A 27,731-nucleotide genomic window follows, 5' to 3' on the forward strand; every position below is an offset into this window, starting at 1 on the left:
TGTTGTACATCTTATATTCTTTTTCTCCATTTTTTGTTCTTCAAAACATGGTCACTTGTACAACAATATCATAAACAAAGCCTCATGTCACAAATGGAGCCATTGATGACAATAAATTACACTTGCCATGCTAAGGTTTGGAGATGATACATTGGTACTGTCATTTTTGACTAGATTAACCTTTAAATGAACAATAAGGAGTCAGGGTTGTGTGAATAAATATAATAAAAAAACACCACTGGAATTAAAAAAGAAACTTCCTTCATTCATTACGGAGCAGAAAAAAGATCGCGGGGCTGTTTGGAGAGAATTATGTCTTAATAATTCCATTTCCTTCATGTGAAAAAAAATAGGGACACATTTTGCATATTTGAATAACACTGCTAGATCTAAATCAAAAGTCGGACAATAGTAAATACTGACTATATTGAGGAAACTGCCCTGTAATTATAACTGTTTAGTTATTTATTTTATTTTTTACCTTTAAGGGACATCTCTTCCCTTACAAGTTTCCAATGTGCAGAGTATTTCATCACTCCATTCACACTCAAAGGGGTTAATCTAGTATAACTGTCTTTATACAATCCTAGAGGTATTTTTCTAATCTTGCTTCTTTTGTCTTTTTCATCTGGAAAGAAAGCAAACACATTAACCCTTTTGATGCAGATGTGTAAATGGTAAACAATAGCACTGTATTTGTGTACAGTATATAAAATCTTCTCAACAGACAAAAGGAAGAAGGGCAGAAAATAAAAAATAGAGTTGATGAGGTTTCCGGTCAGTAGTAGAGGCAAATATGCCAAGGATGCAACTTAAAATATTAATAATTAAAAACGAGAACAATTACAACACTCAACACTTCACTTAGTTCAACAGTAAGATTTACAGTGGAACTGGTACTGAATAGAATGCCAGGAGGAAAACAGATGTGCTGATATAAATAAAGCAAATGGGAGAAAAGAGCAACATATCTTCCTTCCTTTCAAAGTGTGAAACTCGTACTGGGGGAAGTACCTGAACGCATCATGATAAACATTAGGTATCATGAACTGGGGGCCGACCAGATTATTATGCAAATGGGTGAAATGTGTGACAGCGTTAAGACAGGATGGGGTCATAAATAACAGAGCCGTGTTGGTGTCTGTGCTGCCGCTATGAGCAGTTGCAGTAGAAGCACATGTGAGAGCACCAGTTTGCAAATAAAACATCTCCTAAAATCAGTTACACTTTGGGTTATTTATGGATTTAGTAACAGTTTAGGTTCAATAACGTCTCATTCGATGTGACTCCAAACCGGAGGGGACGGGGAGGAGAAGGAGGGTGAAGTTACACTTTTGGGCATTTGTGTGTCAGTGGTCCGGATCCACAGGTGTGTAAAGCGGGAGCGACTATGTGAAAGCATGCATGAGTCTGAGTGAGAGCCACACACACACATTGTAACGTAAAAGAAAGAAAAAGCAAAAGGTGTGAATATTACACTTCCACCTCTTGTCTGGTCCAGGCAGGACTGATACAGGACGTCTATGGGTTAAATGCTTCAAGAGTTCAAAGGTCACACTTTGTCTTTTTGCCTCCTTATAGCCAATGTGGAATCATTATTTTTTTTTACCTGTTTGACAAAATAGGAAATAGGATCACAGCTATGGGGGAAGTGTGTGTGTGTGTGTGCATGTGAGTGTGCATGTGAGTGTGTGTGTGTGTGTATTAAGGGTCTTTTCAACAGGTGGTAGCCAAGGACTGGTGTATAGGAGGCTGGAAACAGCGGACATGCTCCACAGTGGAACTGTCCGTCTCCACAGCCTTCATGTACTTGTTGAGGATGGCAAAGATTTCATTGTTCAGGATCTGGTACTTCCTGATGCGGTCTGCCATCTTCTTCAGGGGCTAAGTGAGAGAGAGGCGGTTGTCAATCAGTGAACCGGGTATTATCAACGCTGTGTGTGTGTGTGTGTGTGTGTGTGTAAGGGTGTATTCAAGCGTGTACACCCACCACATTCTTGATGATCTCGTCCTTGCCGTCCTGTCGTTGGACTTTCAGCAGGTGGTAACAGAAGTCGAAGAGGTCAAAGCGACGCTGCTGTCCAAGCAGCACGATGATGGCACAGCCGGCCCAGTTCAGCCCGTCCCCAAAGCACTGCCTGGAGGACAACACCAGACACAAGCAAACATCAAGCACTCAAACAGAGAAGGCAAACAGATCAATCCAGGACAAACACGGGGCAAAAACACATCATTGACCTGTTCTTCAGGGGCATTCTGGTCATTTTTCATGGGTTTTAGGATTATCACTTTAAACCAATTTGCACCCAAGAGTGCAACCCCACACATTAACACACACAGCTGTTGGTCGCTCTTACTCTGCGGTGAACTCGTGTGTGCCCACAGGGATGCAGTAGACAAACTGCATGGCGCTCCACAAGCGGTGGAACTCCATGCACTCGTCCACGTGCATCACGCCGTTGGTGGGCGGGGGCCCACGCCACACCCCGTCCTGCAGGAAGCTGCGGATGCGCGTCAGGATGACCTCGAACATGGAAAGGCCACAGCACAAACGCTCTTTGGTCAGCAGGTCGCCCTCACGAGCAATGGCAATTTGCTGAGGAAAAGACGACAGCGAGAGCAGACGTGAGTTTAAGTGAAGACCCAGAGACGACGCACTGTTCCAGATTCGCAGATTGGAATCGGGGGTGACCTCACCTGCGGGGTTCCCAACCTCTCGATCAGAGGCACGAGGTGGAGGGGGGCGTACTTGGCCTCCAGCCTTTTCATCCTCACCTCCAGGCGCTCTCCCTCTGCGACACAACGCCAAACCCGTCACACACAGACCCCCTCACATGTCCCCCCCTCCCCCCCACATATGTCACGTCTGAGCCCCCTTTCATCCTTACCTTTGATGTAGACTCTGGGCAGGATGTTCTGGAAAGGCGCGGCGTGAAGCAGGTCGCACACTTCCTCCTGTGACTGAGGTTGGAAACACAACAGCAGGTAACATCACAGTCTTTGTCACGGAGCATGCGGTTAGTTAGAAGGGACGTGTTTACGTGAAGAACACACCACTGGAACTGTTTGCTTTAGAGCTTTTCTACCCCCAGATGAAGATTAAACGTTTGCATTACGGACGTCTGTTCCGATGACGGCGGTAATACGAATACCGCCGTGAGGGTTTGTGTTACTGGTGCGTACTGGTTGATTAATGAACGCGCCATCTCCAGTTTATGCAAAAGGAGAAGATCGGCTCGGGTGACAAATCTGTGTTTACGGAAAAAACACGCAGCGAGCAAAGTATTAGCCGGATTATAATTTGTCTCCGTCTAATCTAGTTAAACACCGAGCGGTCAGATTTACGCCGGTCTGGATAAATCCTCCACGACGTAAAAAGCATCGGATGAATAATGGGCCTGTTAAGAGTGGCGTTAGTGTGTGTCTGTTCAATAAATAATAAAATGCTCACTCAGGCATAGGCCGTAACTATTTGTATAACGTGTTTATCCAGGTAGTTGCCATGGTAATTGTTAAGTCAATAAAAGCACAAGCAATAAATCAGGTTAGAAACACACAAGCAGTAGTATCCTGAAGGCTTTGAGAGAGGGTGAGGGATGAGTAGGAGCCATGCAAAGACACACACACACACACACCCTGACACACACGCGCCCGCCCGCCCACGCACACACATGCCGACGCACAATGCAAATGTTGAGTGCAGTCAGAGAGGGAGAAGACTGACAGCTGAGCGTTTACATAAGAGTCAGAATGAGACGAGGGAGGAAGAGGAGAGAGAGAAGAGGAACCAGAGAAGGAAAGTCGCCTCGTCTCGTCCATGGAAGACGAGGACACGCAGATTATTCATTTATTTTAGCCTTACTCCGTTTTAAAAGATAGTTTGTAGCGCTCCGTGGAATTTAAGGCGACACAAATAGTCTGAGTCCTTTTGCTTTCATGGCTGAGACGAGGTGAATCTACTACATGTGTGTGTGTGTGTGTGTGTGTGTGTGTCAAACTAACAAGGTGAAGAAGGAAACAAGCAGAGACACAGCAGATCAAACCAATGAGACAGAGAGCGAGAGAGGGAGAGATAGACAGAGGAAGAGAGAGAGAGAGACGGAGAGAGAGAGAGATAGACAGAGAGAGAGACAGAGAGAAAGACAGAGAGACAGAGAGAAAGACAAATCTAATCTGGGTGTTAGTTTGTGACCAATGAGAAGACCTGATTCTTACCACCTGTGATGGTTGCCAGCGTGTAATGAGAAATAGAGTTTGTATTTCAGAACAGGACATCAAATATCAAACACACATCTCCGACACACACTCGGACACTCGGGGGGACCTGACAAGTTTCTGTCCATGCTATCAGATTTACAAAGTGCTTTGTCATCGTAAATCCGGGCAGAAACCCAGGGTACCGCCGGTCACCCAGGCAACAAAAAAACTCCCACTAAACATGACAAGTGGAGACGTGGGACACATGAGGGAGTCGCATTAGTGAGCACGCCCCCGGGGGACCAGAGGGGGGAGAGTTAGCAGAGGGGGAGAGTCTGGTAACGATGATGTGACAGTGCAGTGGAATGTGAAACGTCTCACCAGTGCCTGCTCGATGAGGAGGCAGAAGAGGATGGCGTTCCCCACCTCCCGCAAGCTCTGGAAGACGTCCGTCTTCAGCTCGGCGTACTCGATGATGTCTTTGAGCTGATGGTGGAAGAACTCCAGGATGCCTGTCGAGAGGAAGAAGACGTGGAACTTGTATCAAACATACATGTGTATAGGTCATTAATTGCTGACAGCAAGATCCCAAGACAGGAAGCAGTAAAACACACAAAGGAAGATTTGATGATTTAAGACGTTTGTGAGCCCGATTGATCATTTATCACAAGCAGAAACGGTCTCATCTATAGGAAGCTTGACAGACGAGGCCATATTCTCCTACTCCGCCCTGAAATGACTCATTTTACATCCCTTTACTTCATAATTTATAGTTTTTGTAAATAACTTTTGATGATGTGATGATTTGCAAATATTATCCACGGATCAAAGTCGCAGCTCAAACTAATCTCATCTCTAATAAGGAACATGAAGAAGAAGAAGGTGAGATCTTCTATGTAGAGCAGTTTAATGTCGAGTCCACACACACACACACACACACACACAATGTCCCTGCTGTGTTCTACACTGACATCTCACACAAAGGTCCCACTGTGACGCTGCAATCTGCCAGCTTTGGACTCAACAAGCCTCATTCTGCATCTGAACACAGTAAGTTGACGAGACGAGTGTCTGCTAATAACTCTTATAGATTTGCTTTCCTATTTGCATGCAAGTGGTCGGAAATGTACTAGTGTGTGTATTTATACATTGGTTTATTTGGTGAATGCACAGTCTGGCGCTACAATAAGCTCTATTCTGAGGTTTTACTTTACTTGCAGCCTTTCATTTTGTTCCGTTTTCTGTCTTTGCTGCCTCCAAACACAAATATGGGCTCAAATTCCTAAAATGTGATGGAACACCTTTAGATTCTACATGAAAAAGAGAGTCAAACAGTGCGGCGGCCCTTTGAGTGCACCCCCGCTCGCTTTACTTTGACATTTTCTAATTGAAACCAGTTGATGCGTTTGGCAGGATCCTTTAAAAGTCAATTACAGCTTTAAATGTCATTCAAACCGGCAAACGTCATGCAAATACTGCAGCCTGTAGAGAGCGCGCAGGTGTTCCATTCAACGTGACAGCCCGGGCTTCACACTCACCTGGAGAGCCGTACTCGTGTCGCGGCAGGCGGCAGATTTTGGGCATGACTTCGATCAGCGTCTTCACGTACTGCAGGATGGTGCCCTGCAACTGGAGAGCGGCGAGGAAGACGGATCAGACACACTGGGGGAGCTTGCGGCGTCAAACGCGGCAGAAAAAGGGGATAACAAAGACGGATACCAGGCTTTTGACGATCTTAAGCAGCTCCTCCATCACCACGGCGATGCCTTGGTATCCAAGGAGACGGCAGATGGTCTTGAAGTGGGGCGGGCCGACGAAGTTTCTGTAGGAGCTGTATATGTGGGAGTAGGCGATGTTCAGAGGCTGGAAGGAAGAGAGAGACGGAGGAGGGGAGAGACGCCGTTAAGATGGACGGATGCCGATTAGGTCCTGATCAGCCTGCTGCAGTCCATAGATGACCTCATACCTTAGACCCATACAGGTAGTAAGGCTGCACGTTGGCTGGTTTGTCTCGCTGAGGCTCCTGGGTGAAGGGGATGGCTGTGCGTACAAAGCTGAGGGGAGAGGGGAGAGGAGAGAGGGGGGAGGAGAGAGGGGAGAGGAGAGAGGGGCGTTAGAAATCTAAACAAAGACTCGAATCCTCAGAAAAGTATCCGCAGTTGAAAGCCACTGACCGGTTGGTGGAGCCGTTGTAGCAGTAGTTGGGGAGGAAGTCAAAGTTGAGCTCCCAGAAGACGTGCAGCGTGATGCGTCCGTAGGGAGCGGAGACGTTGTGGTTGGCCTCGCGGAACATGGCGTCAAAGCTGTCCAGGGTCATGTGCTTGCACAGGAGGCGGTGGGTTAGTCTGTTGATCTCCAGCAGCCACTCCAGCTCCTGAACACACACACAGAGGAAGAGAGAGAGAGAGTTCAATGTTTGACCAAGATCTGAGAGGGGAAATCCAGTGCCAGACACTTCAAATCTGCAGGAGGATGTGTGTGAGGCATTTAAGCATACGGGCGCGCACACACACACGCACACAAGCTTATAGAGCTAAAGTCGGCTTCTTACCACGATGGAAGTGAGGTCCTCGCTCTCAAAGCGGCTGATGGCGTGATCCAGAGACTTGTACATGGCCGCCGAGATCCTCTGGGTGATCAGGCGGTTTAGATCGATCGAACGTCCCAACAGCTGCAAGACACAGGAGGACGAGTCAGGAAATAAAGTACAGATAAACGGGAAATGTGTCACCAGGACAAAAACAAGCATCGTGGTTGTTATCGTCTCACACAGATTGTCTGTTACCTGTACGTGTCTCTGCTTGAGCAGCGTCTCATAGCGGTTAGATGGAGGGTACGGGATGATCACACCATAGTTTTTACACTCTGCTCTGAAGCGCTTGTCCAGGAGGACGCTGTGGGACGCAAACAGCAAAGGACGTCACATCTAATCTCCTCACGTTTCATTAGATCAACACTGCAGAACCCACAAGCCGGCGTGTTCCAATTACGGCCGACAAACACAGAGAGTCGTCCCGAGTCCCTACCTGCCAGCCATCGCTTTGTAGTACGCAAATATCTGATCTGCCAGCTTGTACACAAACTGGTCGAAGCAGAGGTTCACCTGCCAAACAGGAAGAGCACCGTCAAGCTGTTATCCTCAAAGTGAACACGGCGAACATTTGGAAGGGTCGGGACGTTACCTCGGCCTCGATTTCATCATACAGGAACTGCTTCTTGAATTTGGTGAGCGCGTAGTAGCCGCTGTCGTTGTACAAGTCCAGAGGATAGAGGACGTATCTGCAGGAAGGAGGGAGGAGAGGAACATCACGTCACTGTAAGCTTCTCTCAAAAAGGACACAGAACACAATCACACAATCAGCAGGGCGGGAGGCTTGTCTCACTCCATCATGGACGGCTCCTTGGTCTCCAGGATGTGGTCGGTGAGGATCCAGGGCATGGACATCTCGATGGGGAACTGGATCCTGCGGCCCATGGTCAGCTCCAGGAAGAACTCTCTGAACCACAGCTGGGAGAGGTCACAGCACTGCTGCAGGGCCTCTGGGGGGAGAAAGGGGGAGGATCATTATCTGTCTCTTTCTTTCTGAAGCAGTTACACGAGGCCGGAGTTCCTCCTCACCGCTGAAGTTGAGCAGGTGTGTGAAGAAGAAGGAGTGCTTGTGGAAGTCTTCGATGGCGACCACGATGGGCCCGTCCAGGCTGCTGCGGAGCGTCTTCTTTGAGCCGCTCTTATCCGCTATCAAGGACTCCAGCATTGTGCGCACCATGTACAGCTGGGAGGGAGGAGGAAGAAGATGAAGAAGATAAAGAACTAGGAATGCATTTCCTGAAGAAACGCCTGAATATCCTGAACATTTGAATGTCTGATGGATCGTATGAATCATTCCCCTCCGTGTCATTGAACACGTCTCCTTCTCAGGGAGCGAAGTTATAAAATGATTTGTGTTTCTGCAGAGGAAGAAGCAGCTGGCGTGAAAGTCTGAATCCTAATGTTTAAATGAAACCCCGCCCCTCAAAAAAGAAAGAATTCAGCAGCTATTATTATCTGAAAGCTTTAGTGCATTAAGTTCACCAACAGAAACAATTAAACAAAGTGTGTTTTATGTTTTGTAATGTTTTATTCATCCTAATCTGCCCTGAAGCCCACACGCTTGATCCCCGGGGGAGCGTTGCCTGGTTACAGGAGCAGCCGAGCGGCCCGATATGAGCTCTTCTGCGACCATCACTCACTATCGAGAGATGAGTGATGGACAGATTATTCCCAATTGTTCTGCATACAAATGTGCGTTATCGTCCTGGAAGAAAAATGGTTGTGTTGGTGGAATTTAGACGATCCTGCCTTGATTTATTGTGTTTGAGAAACAAAAAGTGAGAGCAAACAGCTTCTCAGCTTCGTTCCCCCTCCTGTCCCCTTCCTGTCCCGTCCTGCAGGTCTCACCTGGGTGCTGGACGGTCCCACGGCTCTTCGTGGCACCTTGATGTCAAACCCTCCTTTGGGGTCCTTCTCCCCCCTCAGGCAGGGGTCATTTGGGGGTTCCCTCGCTCCCTCCCAATCACACACAGTCTTCCTGATGGCCTGGAGAACGCTACAGCGATAGCAACACAATTAATCACACACACAGATTCAGATTCAGAGGATGAACACTGGGGTTTGAGCGGCTCTTCTGTTCAGCCGTACCTAATGAGGACGTTCTTCTTCTTGCGTACGGCCTGGCGCAGAGGCTCTCTGAGGGTCATCTGGGCAAAGTCCTGCAGCGCTGCATAGATGGTGTTTCTGATGGCCTGATTAAACACCGACTCCATTCGGCCCATCAGAACCTAGAAAGGATGCATCATCATCATCGTCGTCATGGTGGTGGTTGTCAGGTCATCATATAGAGGAGCTGATGGAGTCGCCTGTCTTACCTGCAAGCCTTTGATCATGGCGATCACCTCCACCAGGGCAAACTTCTCCTCGCTGGTGTAGTTGTAGCGCGTCGCTCGCTCGTACTCCTCCGCCGTGCCTGGACAGTCCTTGTTACAGAATTTGTCTGTGGGGTGGACGAGCTTCCACGAGTACTGCAGGAGACGGAGAGACACAAAGACCGTCAACGGCAAACATCTCGTGCAGCTGTTCGCCCACACACACACCCTCCGACCCGTCCCCGACACCCACCACTTCCATGACGTGCGTGCTCCACTTGGACAGCAGCTGCAGGCCCCTGAGCGCCAGGTCGAACAGCTCGCGGTACTCCTCGTCTGACTTCTGACTGTCCAGGCCCGAGCCCGTCACCACCTCGCTGTTGCTGTAGCGCGCCAGCTCGGAGATGAAGCGGATGTGGTCCTCCCTGATCTGCACCATCTGCTCACACAGGTTGTACTGCGGTGAGATGCTGCTCTGGGTGCACGTCCACCTGAGCACAGAGGGGAGCAGATGGCCAGGTGGTCAGAGATTGTTTGCAAAGGGCGAGAGAGACGGTGAAGAAGAAGAAGAGACTAGGCAGAAGATGGGTGTGTGTTCTTTTACTTGGACTTGTTTTCCTCGTAGTGAGCGCTGGTCTCGATGTAGCGCGACAGCTCTATCTGCATATCGCCGAATAGCGGCACCACTTGGAGCTGCAGTCACACACACACACACACACACACACACACACACACACACACACACACACACACACACACACACACACACACACACACACACACACACACACACACACACACACACACACACACACACACACACACACACACACACACACACACACACACACACACACACACACACGAGCAAATGAAACAAACACACTCATACAAATGCAAATCCTGGATAAAAGAGGTGCAGAAAACCAGAGGACTTACTTTAAAGAACTTATCGATCTTGCTCAGGTTGATCCTCTTTTTGGCATCTAGTTTGTAGATATTACTCACGTTCCCGTCCATCAGGTACAGGCCAAAGCCCATCACCTGCACACACACACACACGTAACGACACAGATTAGTTTGATGTTAGTGACGGACTCTATCTTACACGGCGACATCATCTGCTGTCAAACGGCGGCGTACCTTGAGCAGCATGTGCTTCTCGCTGGGTGTCAGATACATCTTGTTCTCGTAATAATCCACGCAGATGTTGACGATGTCTGCCAAAAGCTCCTCGTAGCCGGGGATCACCTCCAGCTGTTGGTGCAGGCACTGCAAAGAGACGGAGACAGAGACAGAAACAGAGAAGGCGTGAGGACGTCGAGTGCAACGGAATAGAGGCCTGACAGGTCGACACAGAAGATACTGCAGAGGTGTACATGTACAGTCAGTACAGCAGTAATCCTCTAGAACTAATGGATGGTTGCGTCTTTGTGCTGACCTGTGTGATCCTGTTGTGATTGGCTAAAAACATAGACAGATTCTGGGACTCCTGGATGGACTGAGGGTCGGCCATCTTCCTCAGGAACTGGGCCGCCCTGGAGATAAAAGAGAGAGAGACGACGTTTAAATGAGCAAGAGAGACAACAACAAACTAAATTCTCCATCCACGCTCGTCTTGTCCGTCTTTGGCACCTTTTGTAAGCCGAGTGATCGTTCTTGACGCTGCACTTCATGTTCTTCAGTTCGTCCAGCACGGCGAACATGTTGATGAATTTGCCCAGAGTGAGCAGATACGCCTCGGACACAAAGTCCTTCCTCCTCTCGGCGTGACACAGACGCTTCACCTCGCTGCAGAAACGCTCGATGGCTTTCCTCTGCGACAGAGACAAAACGGATCAACATGGAACGATCACTTCACTTCATCCTTTACTAATACTTTAATGCAGATGGCAGCCGTAGTCTCACCTGGAAGTACATGAACTTCATGAGCTTGGTCACCTCAGGCTCTAACACCTCCACTGTTTTCTCGTAGATCTCCACTCTGTTGGGCTGCTCGTTGCATTTCACCTACCGAACACAAGAGGGTGCCATTACACAGCTTGATCACACTGAAACAGCGGCGTGCAGTGTGATGGGACTGTCAAAGACTGGACGACTGCAGTGACATGATCAACAACATAAAGGGTAAATATAGAACACATGGGAGTATTTAAATATGTTTATTTTAAAATATCATCTAATAAACCCCACCCACATGCTCGTGATATTAACAAAACATCGCAGCAGCTGTGGCGTCTGTTGATCAAGACAGAACAGCTGCACACGCCAGAAACTCAGCCGGGTGCGACCATGAGGAACTTGTGGCGTGAACGTGACAGTTGAAGCACACATGTCTTGACAATATGTATGATTCTAGGGAATTTGTGCTGACCAAGATGTGGACGACGTCTCGGTGTAAGGGCGTGTGTGTGTATGTGTGTGTGTGTATGTGTGACCACAAACAGCATGACGTGACAGAAACGTTTCCCCATCATGTAGCAGTATCTTATGAGAGATGTTGTCGTGTTAAACGTCTGTAACAACAACCAGGACTTCTGGGCCAAGACACCAGATGACGGTGTGTGTGTGTGTGTGTGTGTGTGTCCACCTGCGGTATGGCTCTAGAGCAGCTCCTCCAGGTGTAGAGCATCACAGCGTACTCGTGTCCTTCCTCCAGCATCTCATTCTGGCCAAAACAGACAAGTAAATAAAACACAAATGCAAATCAATGTAAATGTAAACGTCTCGCCCCTGTGGTTCTCAAACTGTGAGTTCGCTGATATCTGGCACGGGGCCGGGGCACAAACCCATTAAATGTTGTTGATTTGTGTGATTTGTGGCCTGTGGGTGATTTGAGGTGGTTTAGATTGAGGGCGGCGGTCTTCAGCCCGTCATACGTTCCTGGGATTAAATTGGATTAGAGATGTGTTTCCTCCTGCATGATCTAGGTGAGACTGACTTCTTCATTCCCCTGGTTAAAGAGGAATGTCCTCAAATAGCACCCTCAATGGGACTTCCTCATTAAATCAGGTTAAATACAGCTCCACTTCCCCTCTTTGCCAGTCAAATCACACTCTCCATTCATTCCCATCAGGGGAGAGAGGGAGAGGTTTAGTGCTCCGCTGCTCGCCTGAATCACCAGCGTGTACTGAGTGTGTGTATGTGTGTGAGTGTGTGTGTGTGTGTGTGTCCTTCCGTAAGTGTAGCCAAAACCTAACAAAGGGCCCGAATGATAAGTGATTAACATTACAAGTCTCTCTCTTCAAAGTCGCCCGCAAATAGCTTCCATGTTCGCCGCAACGGGAACAAACAAACAATGAGTACAGGCCGCAGATATCAGAGCTCAGGTTGGACCGTCGTCACGTTTCACACATTTTCTCTTTATGTGCCGGCCGACAGAGGAGCAGCAGTCTTACCATGCTGGAGTGGACTGTGGCCTGCTCTATATAACGAGCGATGCCGGTCACAAACGCATTCCTGTCCTCAAAATTGGTGTCGAAATTAGCCTGTAGAGAGAGAGAGAGAGAGAGAGAGGGAGAGGGAGAGAGAGAGAGAGGGGAGGGGATGAGTGAAGAGAAAATGACAGATTGGGAGGATTGTGCATGATGGTGGCCTGTGTGTGTGTGTGTGTGTGTGTGTGTGTGTGTGTGTGTGTGTGTGTGTGTGTGTGTGTGTGTGTGTGTGTGTGTGTGTGTGTACCTGGTACATGATGGAGGAGGGCGGGGGCTCGATGCATGGCTGCTGGTCTGGCAGCGGCAGCTCCTCCAGCAGGTCCACATTGGACAGAGCATCCTCGAGGGTCACGTGGGTCGTCATGGTAACAGCGGGTCATTCACTCAGCACCCCGGTCTGAAAGAAAATGAGAGAGCAGGGGCGTTAAATGACGATGCACGACAGGAAAGAGACGTGGTTGTATCTTCACCACAGACCCGAAATCAACAACACGCCGTTTGTTCTTATGAAACTACATCGAGCTATAAAAGAAGGTGATATTTATACGTCTGCATGTTCATTCCTGCACCTGGATCCAATTTCTTTATATGTCAAAAGCAGACCGACTCTCAGGGGAAGTAAGGGAACTGCCGCTCTGTGCTTCCATGTTACCTACAGAATGTTCTGCATGTTTAAGCCATTATTGCTCTGTTAAACAGTGTGTGCCGGTACAAATGTGAAGAACCGCTCGCCAAATCTATTTGTTTATGTAATGCGTTTCTGTTAGATGATGCATACTGGCAAAGAAAGCCATCGTGAGAAATCCTTGGCCGTCATTATTAGCAGTGTCTGGGAGCCTCTGTGTGTGTGTGCGTGTGTGTGAGTGCGTGTGTGTCCACTCGCCGATCATGTGCCTCTCAGAAGTGTGTGTTTTACCTCTGACCTGGTTGAACAGCCTTGACCAGGCCCATAATCTGCTTAACATCAACAGCTGGAGTGAACACTGACAGAGCCGACAAGGCTGAGACGGCCCGGGGCCAAATGAACAAAAAGAGAGAGAGACTTTAAACGCCCGACGATGGCAGACAGACAGACAGACAGACAGACAGACAGACAGACAGACAGACAGACGGGACAGTGTCGCACCCGGCTGGAACATATTTAAGTTTGTTATGGACAATGTCAGCTTACGTGAGCCTTAAGAGTCCAAAGACTGTGTTCTATTTTAGATGGCAGTTGTCCAATTTGACATGCAGTGGCGTGAAAGTGGACTCGCCTGACTCAACGCTGTCACATGCAGGCTACAGTCAACACGGCCAAATGTCCAAACAGCAGCCTGTCACCGTGGGGCGCGCACACACACACGTAGGCCTGCCGTGTGTCTGAACACAACGTTTCTCCTGAGGCCTGACAGTGTTTGTCCCGAGCTCACGCAGTGTTCTTTGTCACGGTTGCCGTTTTGTCCGACGTCCGAGAACAGACGCTGACGTTTGAGGATGAGCAGCGAAACCACAGAGGCAAGTTTTCGCAATTCAGGGTGAAACCGGGTGAACATCAATCATAGGTGACATCGGAATAACTGGAGAACAACGACGACAACGACATCGCTCACTAACAGCACCCTGGGTCCGGTGCCAGCATGCGTCCACTGTACATGATTACATTACGTGGGATACATTGTTATTGATCACACACATTGTTCAGGCCAGTCTGATGGCAGCGCTAATAGCACGAGGCAGAGGCGGGTGGAGTTTCCTCTCAAATCAAACAGCCACAGTGAGAGATGAGACAGCCGTGGTTGGGTGAGGTAAGGCGCCGGCATCGAGCGGCGACTGAGATGAATGATCCTCAGGGTGAATCTGCTCGTTATGATGATACTTTGGGGCGACTGCACTCCGCCTGCTGTTCACCGGCGTGTGTGTGTGTGTGTGTGTGTGTGTGTGTGTGTGTGTGCTGCCCGAGCCGTCAGCCAAAAGTTATTCAGCCCTGACGAGCTTTGAATAACAAAAAATCACATTTGCGAGTGGCCTCAGATTGCTGACATGTTGGGAGTGTGTGTGCGTGTGTGTGTGTGTGTGTGTGTGTGTGTGTGTGTGTGTGTGTGTGTGTGTGTGTGTGTGTGTGTGTGTGTGTGTGTGTGAAGCCCATCCACACAAAGCAAAGCAACGCAGACCAGACTCACTCTGTTTCATTTATACGGAAATAAACAAAAGCTAGTTGACTTGACAGTTTGGGTTCACACATCTTATATTTCTGCTCTGCTGTGAGTTTAAACACACACACACACACACACACACACACACACACACACACACACACACACACACACACACACACACACACACACACACACACACACACACACACACACACACACACACACACACACACACACACACACACACACACACACACACACACACACACACACACACAGTGAGAAGGCTTGCTTAAGCACAATGGTTGTTCAGCTCGTGGAAAAGGGAATGTAGCTTATTATAAAGAGGACTGACAAGCAGGCAAAGATGCTCAGTGCCACCAAACTCCCATCTGTGCCTGAGAGTACAGATGCAGTCTGAGGCCTGGGTTAGCTGAACAAACTTTCCCACACCAGACACTGTTCAACAGTTAGTGTGGGTGTGTGTGCGTGGTTGTGTGTGTTTGGGTGTGTGTGCCTGTGTCTTAACACAGCAAAGGGCCTCTTTATCCCCTTTGGCACACTTGGTGACTATAGGACTTTGTTACCAAGGAAGAACAAAGTGAGACGGTAGAAGACAACAACAACTCTCTGTAGAGTAAACACAAGTCCTGATGTAAGAAGAAGCCTTGTCGCCAATGATACGCACAACAAACTGCCCTGCGGTGCGCCCGACATTAAAGCTTCTATACATCAAGTGCTTCAATGGGATCTTAAAGTGGAAACCTCGTGACGAAAGCGGGAGGATGGGAGCCAAAACAAACTGCAACCTGCAGAATGCAATATGGGAAGTAGGGAGGCGCCACAAAGAACATATGGAGGAAACGGGGTGAGGCTGAATATGAAACGAAGGAGAACATTAAATATGTACATGAAAGAAGAGAAGAGGAGAGAGACATGGTGTTATTATTGTTATTTTATATAGGGTATGACTACTGTGAGAGACAGAGACAGAGAGACACAGAGAGAGAGAGAGAGGGAGAGAGACACAGAGAGAGAGAAAGTGTGTCAGGTCCGGGGTCACACCACTCACTGGGTTTCCCCCCAGGCCGGCTCTATAGTATGTTATCATCATTACACCAACATCAGCTCCCATCAACGGGGAGGAAAAGTAAACCCGGGCGTTTAGACACCCACTGGCGTGATCATTTACAAATCATTCACTCATACACACACACACACACACGCCCGTCTGCACAAACACGGCTTCATAGGCGGTGCATAGTGAGTGTGTGTTGAGGCAGGATGTTCACAGGCTGCAGTGTGTCTGACTGAGGGATCGCTGCCTCAGGGCCGATTGTCATTTCAGACAAGCCGAATTGTCCCATGATCCCCATGATGTCATACTTCCTCTACAGAACATAAACAATGACCGTCACATGAATAAGCAACGGTGTGAAGAAACACACGGGCTTCACGTGACCAAAACAAACAACTGCTCATTAACAAATATAACATGTAAACCCTTCATACACAAATACATGAATCATATGTGTGTGTGTGTGTGTGTGTGGTTGTTGATGTTCTTTGGAAGCTTGTTCGTGATATGTTTAATTTCTTTAAATGTTTTTATGTGCGATTAGAACTGGACACTCTAAATTGCCTGTTGGTGTGAAAGTAGCTGTGAAAGTGTTTGTATGTGTGTGTGTGTGTGTGTGTGTCAGCCCTCTTGTCCAAGGAATTCTGGGACGAGGTCCAGCCCCCCCACAAAGGGACACGCAGGGACAGAGAGAGAATGGATGCATGGATGGATGGATGCATGGATGAGAATGTCTAGCAGCTTTATGTGGAGCAGACGCTGACCCGGTCCCCTCACATCCGTTTACCACGTTCTCTCCATGCCAAATGTTTGGGAGTTTTTCCAGCCGCTCACGGTTGAGGAACAGATTCATCAAACCGACGCTGAGCTCGACAGTCCACAGACTTTTCCCTTACAGAATACAGACTTAACTCTACGGCTCTCACAGAAACGAGCACTGAAATACCCTTTCTGTTAAAATATAATTTATTTTCGATTACAGTGCGTTAACCACAAATAGAACGCCGCTCCACTTCACGCCACCTAATGAGGCGTGTTGACAGTTTGCACATTCTTTACAGCCACGACTTTCTCACATTATGACCTCACACATCAACCATACATGGAACGCCTCACTGGACAAACACAAACTCCACTGATGCAACTTTTACAACATTATAAATTCATTACTGTTCCTGTATTTAGTTAGTAGTATCTCTTAGAGACTCTTAGTTACACAACTCGCTATAATAAACAACATAAGGAGCAAGCTTCTATCCATAAATGAATGCTGGGGGTTGTGTTTGCTGAGGAAATGTGGTAGAATGTAACAGAATACAAATGAAGAAGGTTTGATGCTTAAATGTCACAATAGGACAGGAACATTATGAGTTCTCTCCCCATTAGTATGAAGAGGAAGAGGAGAGCAGCAGCAAATCATGACATCACTGCTTGGTGAGGTTCATGCAGACACACACCAAATTCCCATAGTGGCACATTCATATTGTGTTTATGTGTAAAGTGGAGGATTATCACGGAATCTAAATGAGATCAAAGGAAGATTAACGTGACAAACCAAAACCAGAGTGACAGACGGAAGTGAGAGCACCTGTCATGTATGCATCACTACAGGCCTACATGTAAGCACGGCTCACGGCTGTTACTCCGCGTTAAAATACTGTGTGTGCGTCTGCTGGCGTGTGTGTGTTGTGTCGTGATGGGTGGGTGCGTCAAGGGGGAGAAACGGGCGTAAAAACGGTGAAATGGGAGAGAAACATGGCTGAAAGAGGATCCAGCAAAAGCAAAATGATCCCCCGGTTTCTTCTCTTCGTCGAGGCCGGAATCCCTCCACTGTGCGCGGGGAGGAAACAGACTCGATTCGCTCCACAAACCGACACACCGACACACCGACCGACCGACCGATCGAGCGTCCACCCTGCATGCACATCAGCCATCGGTGCACTTGCTACACAGGCGCCCTCTCCTCCCCTCCCCTCATCCCCTCACCCCACCCATCAGCGAGCTACGGTGCCGATGGAAGCTAACGGGGATCCCATTCATGGTTCGCGGAAGCGGGGACATAGGTCTGGATCACAGGAGAGGAGGGGTGGATGATTGATCGGCACGGCTGATCAACACGGTACCGTGACGAGCGAAAGCAAAAATATGCCCACAACGAGGGAGCTAGAACGGTCTCCAGCCATCATCACCACCCAGCTCACATCACCACCACCGCCGCCGCCGCTCATCTTCTCGCGTTCCTCCATCCCGCCTACGTTTTGCAACATACCTGTAATATCTCATGTCCGTTCGGTAAACGGTGAAGACGAAGGCGGACGATTGTCGCGTTGTGCGACGGTGACCCGGCGTTTCCTGGCCGCTTCTTTCCGTTTTAATTCGCTCGTCTTCTCCGCCGACTGATGCTCCGGCTTCGCCCCGCATCTACCCGCTGCTAATCCGCCCCACACAAAGAGCAGAAAATGGCTGCAAGTGCATTTTCTTAAAGGGACAGTGACGGCGAGGGGCCCGCTGGTGCTGATGGGGCCCCGGCGTGGTCACTGCATACCGGCCGGGCCAAAGGTCAGAGTTCACCCGTGGAAATAACATATTAGAAACTGTTGTCACGTTTACAATAAAGTTAGAATTTTTTAAAGAAAACAGTAGTGTGCTCGCTCATGGTTGTGTGTGTGTGTGTGTGTGTGTGTGAGAGAGAGAGAGCCTAGGCAAGAAATAGGTCACAGTGTCACAATGTGAATAATACACACTATATTACATGATGGTGTCCATGGGATTCATACCGTTGCTTAATAATGAGGTTAATTTGAGATAATAATACATAACATAGTCCTGTTAGCCATGTTTTTCCTTCTTTTTCTTTTTATTTCGTTCTCTATTTTTGCTTTATATTCCTTTTTTTTATTCTGTCTCCTTACTTAATGAGTTTACCTTGCATGTTTGCATTCTAGAGGCTATGGTTGCTTAAATGATGCAGGGCAGAATGAAATATTTAACATCTTCCACCCCCTGGTGGTGGAAGTTACACTGGCACACTCTCACTCCACTTACTATTTCTTTTTATTTGATTTAAAACTAATAAATAGTCGTAATAAGATGACATTGTTGGCCTTTATTAACTGGTAGGCTTGATAATGAGAGCTAGCCTGACTAACTGACTGGCTTGGTGCCTTCTTTGTTCAATAGCTGGCTGGTGTGTTGGCAAACAGGCTGGTTGGCTCGTTCACTGATCAAACATGGTGGCACACACGCTGAAAAAGTTTATGGGAAAAGGAAAAGTGAAAACCGAATACAAGCTTTTGCAGGATTTACAGATGTGGCATCTTTGCATAGATTAGAAATAGATAATATTATTGCACTGCTTAGAATAGAACTGGAAAACCACAGAAACATATTTATTGAGAACTTATCAGAAACATCTCACTTATTCAATGTACAGAGGATAATAAAGCACACGAGAGGCCTTCAGACAGACTAGTGATCAGTTCAGCAGTGTGCATTGCTTGATATATACAGAGCTATTATTGATCACAAATACATACTGTAGTGCAAACACCAGGGGTTCAGATGGACTGTGTTTTGTAGAGATATAAGCTTGAACAACTTTATATACATTTGACAAACATTTCACATGCAATACACAGTAATAAATAAATAAATAAATCTTCCGTTTCCTTTTTCCTCGGTTCAAAGGTCTGAAATGGAGGCCAGCTGATGCAGTAGGACAGCAAAGGACGGACGATCGTCTGCTTTCTGAGGATATGAACACATATAGGTCATAGTTTTAAAATTCTGATGCGATAAATCTGTTATGTGTAAGTGGTTTTCTGCTTGTGCCCACCTCCTTCCAGCACCACTCCATGAGTGGGTGCACAGTCTCTGGGGTCAACCGGGGCTTCAGGAGCCTCAGGCCTGCGTTTAGGGACTCCACCACCTCGGCGTTGGATCGGTGCTCGTAGGGAAGCCGGCCCTCGCTGTACACCTCCCACATGAGAACGCCTGAGCAAGGGAGAGAGTGAACCTTTCAAGTAATGATGACTTAAGAATCTACAATGTCCCTGGTTATGCATTTGTGCTGATACAACCAAAGCTCAGCATCCTAGTTTGGACTGTTACAATATATATAATATGTAACAGGGATTTTTCAATGTAAAGTTAAAAATGATTATTCAGCTATTTGGTTGAATATTAACTGCTTGAAGCCTGGAAAAAAAGTGCAAACTGTCAGAAAGAGTCTGAGCAGGAAACGCAGGTGTCACTTCTAACATTAGTGAAGCCTCAGTTACAGGTAATCGTGAAATAATTAACAAAAAAGAAGAATATTCTGGTACAACTCTGGACACAGTGAGGAGAAACCATCTTACGATTATTTCCAATTCGGAGCATGTTCTGTTTTTAGAAAGGTACAGTCAAATACAGTGTGTCTCGCAGTTTCTGACATTTAGTTCAAATATTTAGCGTGACGCGTTAACCACTTTGGTTTCCTGTGCACATTCACAGATGTGCAGCCTCGACACACACCACTGTAACTTGCAACATTAATAGCAGCTGCATTGCATTTACAAATACCTGGCTATATGATAATAAATGGCCCCGTAGCAGAAGAAGATCAAGACAAAACAAATGGCTGAAAGGCAGAAGGATGGACAGACTCACCAAATGACCAGGCGTCAGACTTGCTGCTGAACTTGCTGTATTTAATGACCTCTGGTGCCGACCACTTTATGGGGAACTTGGAGCCCAGGGAGCTCGTGTACTGATCATCCAGAACAAATCTACAGTGCAGAGGGAGGAAGATGAGTTTTTAAATCAAACGCTACACTATAAAGAGCACTGGGTAGCACACAGTGTGGTGGTTTAGTGAGCAATAAGGATGAATAACCTTGTCATGCCAAAGTCCGACACCTTCACCTCGTTGTTGTGTGAAACCAGGCAGTTCCTGGCAGCCTGCAGAAGAAATCAAACCTGTCAACTACAAAAAGATAATAATGATAATAATAATATAAAAGTGCATAATCATCCATGTTCAGGTACCAGATCTCTGTGGATGAAGTTGGAGCTCTCCAGATAAGCCATTCCCTCGCTGACGTCCAGGCACATCCCCAGCATGATGTCCTGGGACAAGCGCCCTCTTCTGGCCCGCAGGTGCTCTGACAGACAGCCGCTCTCCATGAACTCAAACACCAGACAGGTGGGTGAGCGCTGGGTGCACACACCGTACAGCTGCACCAGCTTACAGTGGGACAACCTCCTGTTAACACACACACACACACACACACACACACACACACACACACACACACACAGGGTAAATGGTTGTAAAGTTTCCTCAGTGGGTGAGCTTGATCACTATAAGCCGCCCTTACATCATGTTCCTGGCCTCCTCTTTGAATTCCTCCTCGGACATTCCTTCCTCTTTTATCATCTTCACCGCCACCTTCCTCTCCCTCCACCTCCCCTCCAGCACCAGCCCAAACTGGCCGGTGCCCAGCACCTGCCCAAGGCTCAGCTCCTGGGGGTCCACCTCCCACTGATTTGCTGGTGGTGAACAACAACAGTCATTATCTCAACTATATTAACAAGACAAAGACATATATATATATAGGGTTCTTGATGGCGATCTGAAGGTTTCCAAAATTTTAAAATGGTGATTTTGGTGAAATTTGGGGTAAAATTTAGAAAAAATCCTGATTAATTACTCAGAGATTTGAGAGAGTTTATCTGTTTGTCCTCTAACCTTGGGAGGGTTGAGTGAGGTCCTGGCAGCAGCCTCTGTCCTGGGAGACGGGATGTCTCAGGCGAGTAATCAGGCCTGCCAACACACACACACACACACACACACACACACACACACACACACACACACACACACACACAGAGAAATTCAAACAGAGCGTCTACACAGAGGGTACAGCATCAATCACTTGTCGAGTTCCTCATTCAACCCTTATACGGCTGCTGCTCAGCTACCGTACCTGCAGCGTTGTGTTGGTGGTAATGGATGAGCTCAGGAATGGTGCTGAACAGGTACTTCTCTGCCAAGTAAAATGTGGACTCTTCTGTTTCATTTTGTCTGATTTGATAATGTTTCACTCTTGGATTCTTCTCTCCGTTAGACCTGAAAAATGAGATGTTGCGGTGATGTTTCTTCAGTAGCAAAACCACAAATGGCTCTAAGTTAAATTGAAGTAAACGTTGATCAGACAGACATTCTATGTATAACCTTTTAATAACGTGACCAAATACATCAAATCAACTCGTAGGTTGACACTTGATATCTCTCGTTCACTTTATCGTCAAACTCCAGTGAGATATCTGAAGGGAGTCAACTCACCCCGGTGCCTTGGTGAACACTGACACCGTGTACACGCCTGCTTGTCTGGAGTCTCGCACCATGAACGCACCTTCTTTCCCCTGAAAACAGATGGAATCGCCCAAATCAAATACCACACCTCCAATGTGCGTTCTAATCAAATGTGGCAACGGCTTGTTTGATGGTGACGTAACAGACAACAGTGATGAACTCTTGTCACACCACTCTACTGCACACTTGCAAGCATGAGTACAGCAGGAAATTCTTACAAAGGGGTTGTGAAACGTTTTATGCCATCGTGAGATTGTTGTTGTGTAGGTGTGTGCGCATTTAATTTGCAAATGCAGCATACAGTGTGAGTGGTACAGTCATTTCAAACATCTGCATCCTCCTAATAATCACATATAAGCATGAATAAGAGGGCGGCTTCCCGTTAAGACGCAGCTGAAACTACTAACACTTTACCTCTGTCATTAACAGGTCCTCTGCTCGGCCTCTGGTTATATTTTTGTTGTACCATCTGTGAAAGGGTCAATGAACCACATTTAAGCCATTCATGTGGAAGAGGAAACTGGCATGGATTTACTGGTTCACACACGTTAACAATTGGAGAAGTAGAAAAGAAACGACGTCAAACTCACTCAAATCTTTCAAAGTTGGTGCCAAATTTCTCCGTGACATACATGCTTGGTACAAACCCCGTGTTCCTAAGGAGAGGGAGGGAGAAAAGTCAAAAATAACCTTCCTTATTGCGAGATTAAAATGGATGTTGTGTGTGTTCTGTACCCGCTGTCGTCCTGTATGGTCCACCAGTCTGAGTTGGAGCTGTCAATCAAGACATACACCTGATCCTTCCAAAGAGGCAAATCACTGTGGTCTTGGGGTGTGTAGTCCTGCAGAGCGATGGCCATCCTCTGACCGCCATCGTACGCATCCATCTGCCACACATACAAAGAAAACTCAACCATCTTTGAAGCGATTATATGGAAGAACTGTAATGACTATGGGCTGTAAATTCATATAAATGTTGCATTACAAGTAGGATTTGTCAGTTGTGAGTCCGCAATCAGCTCACAAGCAACACGAGGCAACAAACAGAACGCTAACATGTGACATCACCGGCAGGTTCACCATCAAAAAGAATAAAGGCTGTTATTATTGTTGTTTACAGATGACAGATAAAAGAAGCTGCACCATCAAAGAACATCGGCAGTCGCAAGATGACACTGGCTGGTGCCGACTCGGCGTCTTTGTAATTCAATGACTTTAAAGTTAAAGGTTGGACATTTGAAAGCACGAACAAGCACAAGCATGAAACAGCTGATATATTACTGAAGCTTTATGAATTGATACCTTCTCATCTGGTGTCTGAGGCAGAGGCTTCTTGGACGCTGCGGGTGAAACACAAATAGGAAATAATTAATAAAGAATAGTCCTGAAATTTGTCCTGACCACATGTACACAAAGCAGTTAGGTGATATGTTTGCTTTAGGTGAAAATATGTATTTAAGAGAGAATACACACCATAACCTAATGGAACGTATTCCTGACAACCTGGTGCCAGTTTCTCCGTTTGGTTGCAACATCTCCATCTTCCATCCATCCAGAAGTTCAGGTGATACTTGGCAACCAAATTGTTGTACTTTGTTTCTGTATAAGTGAAGAAGAGACGTTACATTTGGGGGTATCAGATATTTCAAGGCATTTCTCTGGCTGCTGCAGCGTTGTGACTGTGGCTCACCCTCTTTCAGAGCCCTGACCCATCTCTGGCGGCAGTCGTTGTCTGGAGCGAACATGTAGAGGTAATGGTTGTCGTGAAACACCTGTGGAAACATTGCAGTGTTACGAGAATACATTTCATTATAACCTCTGGGTGTTTGAAATGTTGCAGCTCACCTGAAAAGGGTATTTGTAATTGCATGGTATGGGAACGTCGCTACACACAATCTCCACGCACTTTATTCTGGAGAGCTCAATGCAACCTTTCAGAGTGGGCTTTTTCTAAAAGAATATGATGTAATTAGACTTGTGATTGTTTTTCTGACATTTTCTCACAGAAGCGAATAATTGGCTTTGAAATGTTACTGCAAATTATACACACTTACCCCAGGACGCCGTTCAGAATACTTCAAATCTTGCGTATCCAACACAAAGAACCTCTCTTTATAATTACACGGAGACGTTCTTTTCTTCTGTTGGGATTTCTTGATCAGCGTCCCCTTCAAGATAACCCTGGGGTACATTGTGAAAAGCGACCGGCAGCACACTGAGAGGCGAGGCAAGTGTGTGTTATGTGTTATGGTTCACAGGCGAGGAGGAGTGCGAGAAGAAGAAGGGGGGGATGAAGCTTGAGAGAAGCTGTGGAGCATCCGGCCTAAAGTTGTTGCAGTGGGTAAACCACATCCTTACGTACGGAGGGAAATGTGCTTAAAAACACACACACACACACGCAGACACACACACACACACACACACACACACACACACACACACACACACACACACACAGCTATGTTGCAATAACCCAGTGCATTGTGCAGTATGTGCAGCTGGGTGATTCGTTAATTAGACACATTAGATTCTAAATGATCATGCTTGTCTGTGATTAAGGTGTTACTAAGTCCACTTATTGTATTTAGTAACATTTGATTTTTTACTGTTAATCCATTGTTTGAAAACAAATCCACCTATCAGACAGTAAATCAAAAAATACACCCACATATGTAACTATTAGTTTCATCATTTGTATCCACAGAAGTAATTAATTTTTCTTAAAAACAGCCTTCTAGACGGCTGCTGACAACCAATTCAGTAGAATCCTATAGTGAGTGTGTTGCAATTTCCTGTTGGTGTGTACACATATTGATAAATGTCAAGATGAAATATTTATGACTTACGGAGCAGCGGGGGCGGGCGGGTGGGCGCAGGGTGGGCGGTTGACAGGATGAATGGAAAATGGGTTATTTATTTAGGGCTTTAACATAGTATGCAGTGTGTTGTGGTGTATATTTGAGTGTGGCAGGTGGTGTGAACACTATAAAAAGATAATGAACTTTAAGTCACTACAGGACCACATTCTACCTACACTCATCCGCCAAGGTCAAACAAGCTGAGACCAAAATAAATATATAATAAAATAAATAAATATACAATAAACTAGAGAGGAAGACAAAAGCACAAAAATAACCGAAAAATGCTTTAATTATAATAAGAAAATGTAGTTTGATTGTTTTGATTGTGAATGATCTATTACTTCATTAAGTACTTCATAAAATATTGTAAAACCAATCTGTGCCACATCTCTACCCATTTAAAAAGAAATCCAGATCCTTATGAGTGTTTTCGGAAATATTCTAATTTTAAAAAGAATTTGGTTGATGAATGGAACCAGCCCAGCACCCCCATGATGACATCATGAATGATGGAAAATTTATGGAAAATTATGTCACTTTCACTCAAGGGCAAACTTGCCAAAGACGCTACATTGACATTAACACTTTGACCACTTTGGAAATCCACTTTGGATTTCTGCTACCCTGAAATCCAGTGATAAAGAAAAGAATGTATTAAATCACTAAACACAATCGTTGTCATTTTAGTGCCACGCCTCCACATATTGTGACCAATCAGCATATTGTTTGTTCGTTAAAAAACTGCGGTCCAATCACCGTAAGCAATGCGTTCTTATGGGCCAATGGCGTTGGAGAATAGAGGAACGTGAGGTTCAGGCCGGGGGACGCTAGTAGCGGCTAGTTATGAGCTAAACACCCGACAACATACTGCCACTGTTACGTGTCATACCTAAAGACTGTTTTCATCAAGCGGAGGCTCGTTCTGAGGTGCGTCAACTGCTACTAACCGCTGTGTTTGTATCTTCACGGATTTATAATTTTTCAGCTCTAAGATCAGTTACCGGCATAACTCGTCAGCTAAGTGCTAGCCCAACATTAGCCACCTAGCTGTGTTCCGCTATCAAACGGGATTCTTCTGTCACTCAACAACAACAACCTCCATTTACTTTAATAGTGTTTAACAAACAGCGATGTCTACTGATTAAGCGGTGAAGGAGGCAGGCGAGGGTTATTTGAGCTTTGTTTGTCGAAACCGAGCAGCCAGAGAATTCCCCCAATACTTTGTAAAATACGGAGTTAAATCAGGTTTATATCCGGTGTCATTTACTTTTAAGTGTTGATGCTAAAATGTTAAATTAAAAATATACACATGAGCAGCTCGTTACGTGTAATGATTGAATTCTTTATACGGCTATACGAGTTACCGGAGAATAAAAGTTAAGTTTAATTCATGCTTGATCTTGTGGAATTATTGGGCTCCTTCAGTTTAAATATTTAAAATGTAAATCTCCTGAGACTGCAGAATTCATCTGGTGGGATTATTATGAAAGACAAAGGATTTCTCTAGACTCTTAAGTTTTGCAACAACAAGTTTAGCTTCTTATAAGTCTGTAGGTGTGTGACAACAATCGGAAACCCAGACAAGCTGAACTCGTCATCACTTCCTGCTGTGTATAGTTGGATGGGATGAAGAATCAATTGTTGATGTTGTGTTGAGGTCTAATTGTCTTTGTTCCTCCAGGTAGCCATCATGGGTGAACCACAGCAGGTCAGCGCCCTGCCGCCCCCACCGATGCAGTACATCAAAGAGTACACAGATGAGAACATTCGCAAAGGTCTGGCCCCCAAGCCGCCCCCACCCATCAGAGACAGCTACATGATGTTTGGCAACCAGTTCCAATGCGACGACCTCATCATCCGCCCTCTGGAGAGCCAAGGCATCGAGAGGCTTCATCCCATGCAGTTTGACCACAAACGGGAGCTTAAAAAGCTCAACATGTCCATCCTCGTGAACTTCCTGGACCTGCTGGACATCCTGATCAAGAGCCCAGGCAGCATAAAGCGCGAGGAGAAGCTGGAGGATTTAAAGCTCCTGTTTGTTCACATGCACCACCTGATAAACGAGTACAGGCCCCACCAAGCCAGAGAGACGCTGAGGGTGATGATGGAGGTGCAGAAGAGACAGAGGTTAGAGACGGCCGAGAGATTCCAGAAACATCTGGAGCGGGTGGTGGAGATGATCCAGGGCTGCCTGGCCTCGCTCCCCGACGACTTGCCACAGATGGAGGGTGGCGACGGCAGCGGAGACGTGCCGAGGGCAGGGCCTGCAGCGTCCGGCGCCAGCTGTTCCTCTGGCCAGGGCCCCAGAATGAGAACGGAGCCTCTGGACGTAGAGGAGGTCGGGGCCAGCTGCATGGCCGCCGCTCAGCAGGACAAGAGCGTGTGTGTGATAGGCAGGGAGAACTCGTGTGACAAAGACGCCTCCATGTGCAGTATAATAGACGAAATCGCTTAGCTTTCATGTTTAACAGCTGTCTGAGCTAAACGGCAAGAACTGACTGTGTTTTTTATTTTGAATCTATTTGGTATAACTGTTTGATTTTGACCTTTTCTGTGTTTTCTTTGTCCTCGTGTCTGAATAGGTATTTGAAGAATGTAGATATCTTAGAACACAAGTGGGCAGAGAGGCTGCCGAGTTTATGTTTTTGGTAATAAATCCAATAAAATAACTTTCCAGTTGAATTGGGCATCTTAATGAACTGTTGTCATGACAATACAGTGGATGTAGAACAACGGAGTCAGACATCAGAGATGCTTCACTGT

The 27,731-nt window shown here is 46.7% G+C and overlaps 3 protein-coding genes across 3 annotated transcripts; 1 reads left to right on the forward strand and 2 right to left on the reverse strand.

Annotated features, from left to right (window-relative positions):
• Nucleotides 1–636: 636 nt before the first annotated feature.
• On the reverse strand, nucleotides 637–18,184 carry cyfip2 (cytoplasmic FMR1 interacting protein 2). The gene is made up of 30 exons (XM_076162759.1): nucleotides 18,019–18,184; nucleotides 12,781–12,930; nucleotides 12,498–12,587; nucleotides 11,690–11,767; nucleotides 11,008–11,109; nucleotides 10,735–10,916; nucleotides 10,541–10,637; nucleotides 10,243–10,371; nucleotides 10,039–10,143; nucleotides 9,704–9,792; nucleotides 9,353–9,590; nucleotides 9,103–9,255; nucleotides 8,876–9,015; nucleotides 8,636–8,783; nucleotides 7,817–7,970; nucleotides 7,581–7,737; nucleotides 7,380–7,476; nucleotides 7,224–7,300; nucleotides 6,983–7,091; nucleotides 6,749–6,868; nucleotides 6,372–6,571; nucleotides 6,164–6,251; nucleotides 5,917–6,060; nucleotides 5,736–5,826; nucleotides 4,579–4,709; nucleotides 2,889–2,961; nucleotides 2,698–2,792; nucleotides 2,358–2,596; nucleotides 1,991–2,138; nucleotides 637–1,884 (listed from the first exon to the last, which is right to left on the reverse strand). The coding sequence occupies exons 2-30, from the start codon at nucleotides 12,895–12,897 to the stop codon at nucleotides 1,717–1,719; spliced, it is 3,759 nt and encodes a 1,252-aa protein (XP_076018874.1). The 5' UTR covers nucleotides 12,898–12,930; nucleotides 18,019–18,184; the 3' UTR covers nucleotides 637–1,716.
• Nucleotides 18,185–19,105: 921 nt separating this feature from the next.
• itk (IL2 inducible T cell kinase) lies at nucleotides 19,106–24,390 on the reverse strand. The gene is made up of 17 exons (XM_076162866.1): nucleotides 24,162–24,390; nucleotides 23,953–24,057; nucleotides 23,798–23,879; nucleotides 23,581–23,706; nucleotides 23,410–23,447; nucleotides 22,843–22,994; nucleotides 22,698–22,763; nucleotides 22,522–22,576; nucleotides 22,078–22,157; nucleotides 21,719–21,861; nucleotides 21,481–21,555; nucleotides 21,110–21,281; nucleotides 20,778–20,994; nucleotides 20,626–20,690; nucleotides 20,400–20,518; nucleotides 19,585–19,742; nucleotides 19,106–19,496 (listed from the first exon to the last, which is right to left on the reverse strand). The coding sequence occupies exons 1-17, from the start codon at nucleotides 24,297–24,299 to the stop codon at nucleotides 19,431–19,433; spliced, it is 1,857 nt and encodes a 618-aa protein (XP_076018981.1). The 5' UTR covers nucleotides 24,300–24,390; the 3' UTR covers nucleotides 19,106–19,430.
• Nucleotides 24,391–25,743: 1,353 nt separating this feature from the next.
• med7 (mediator complex subunit 7) lies at nucleotides 25,744–27,650 on the forward strand. Its single transcript, XM_076162793.1, has 2 exons — nucleotides 25,744–25,895; nucleotides 26,650–27,650. The coding sequence occupies exon 2, from the start codon at nucleotides 26,659–26,661 to the stop codon at nucleotides 27,421–27,423; it is 765 nt and encodes a 254-aa protein (XP_076018908.1). The 5' UTR covers nucleotides 25,744–25,895; nucleotides 26,650–26,658; the 3' UTR covers nucleotides 27,424–27,650.
• Nucleotides 27,651–27,731: the final 81 nt, after the last annotated feature.

The sequence above is a fragment of the Genypterus blacodes genome, unplaced genomic scaffold, assembly GCF_046128005.1.
Source record: "Genypterus blacodes isolate CSIRO-AG114 ecotype Tasmania unplaced genomic scaffold, CSIRO-AGI_Gbla_v1 ptg000128l_1, whole genome shotgun sequence".
Taxonomy (NCBI): domain Eukaryota; kingdom Metazoa; phylum Chordata; class Actinopteri; order Ophidiiformes; family Ophidiidae; genus Genypterus; species Genypterus blacodes.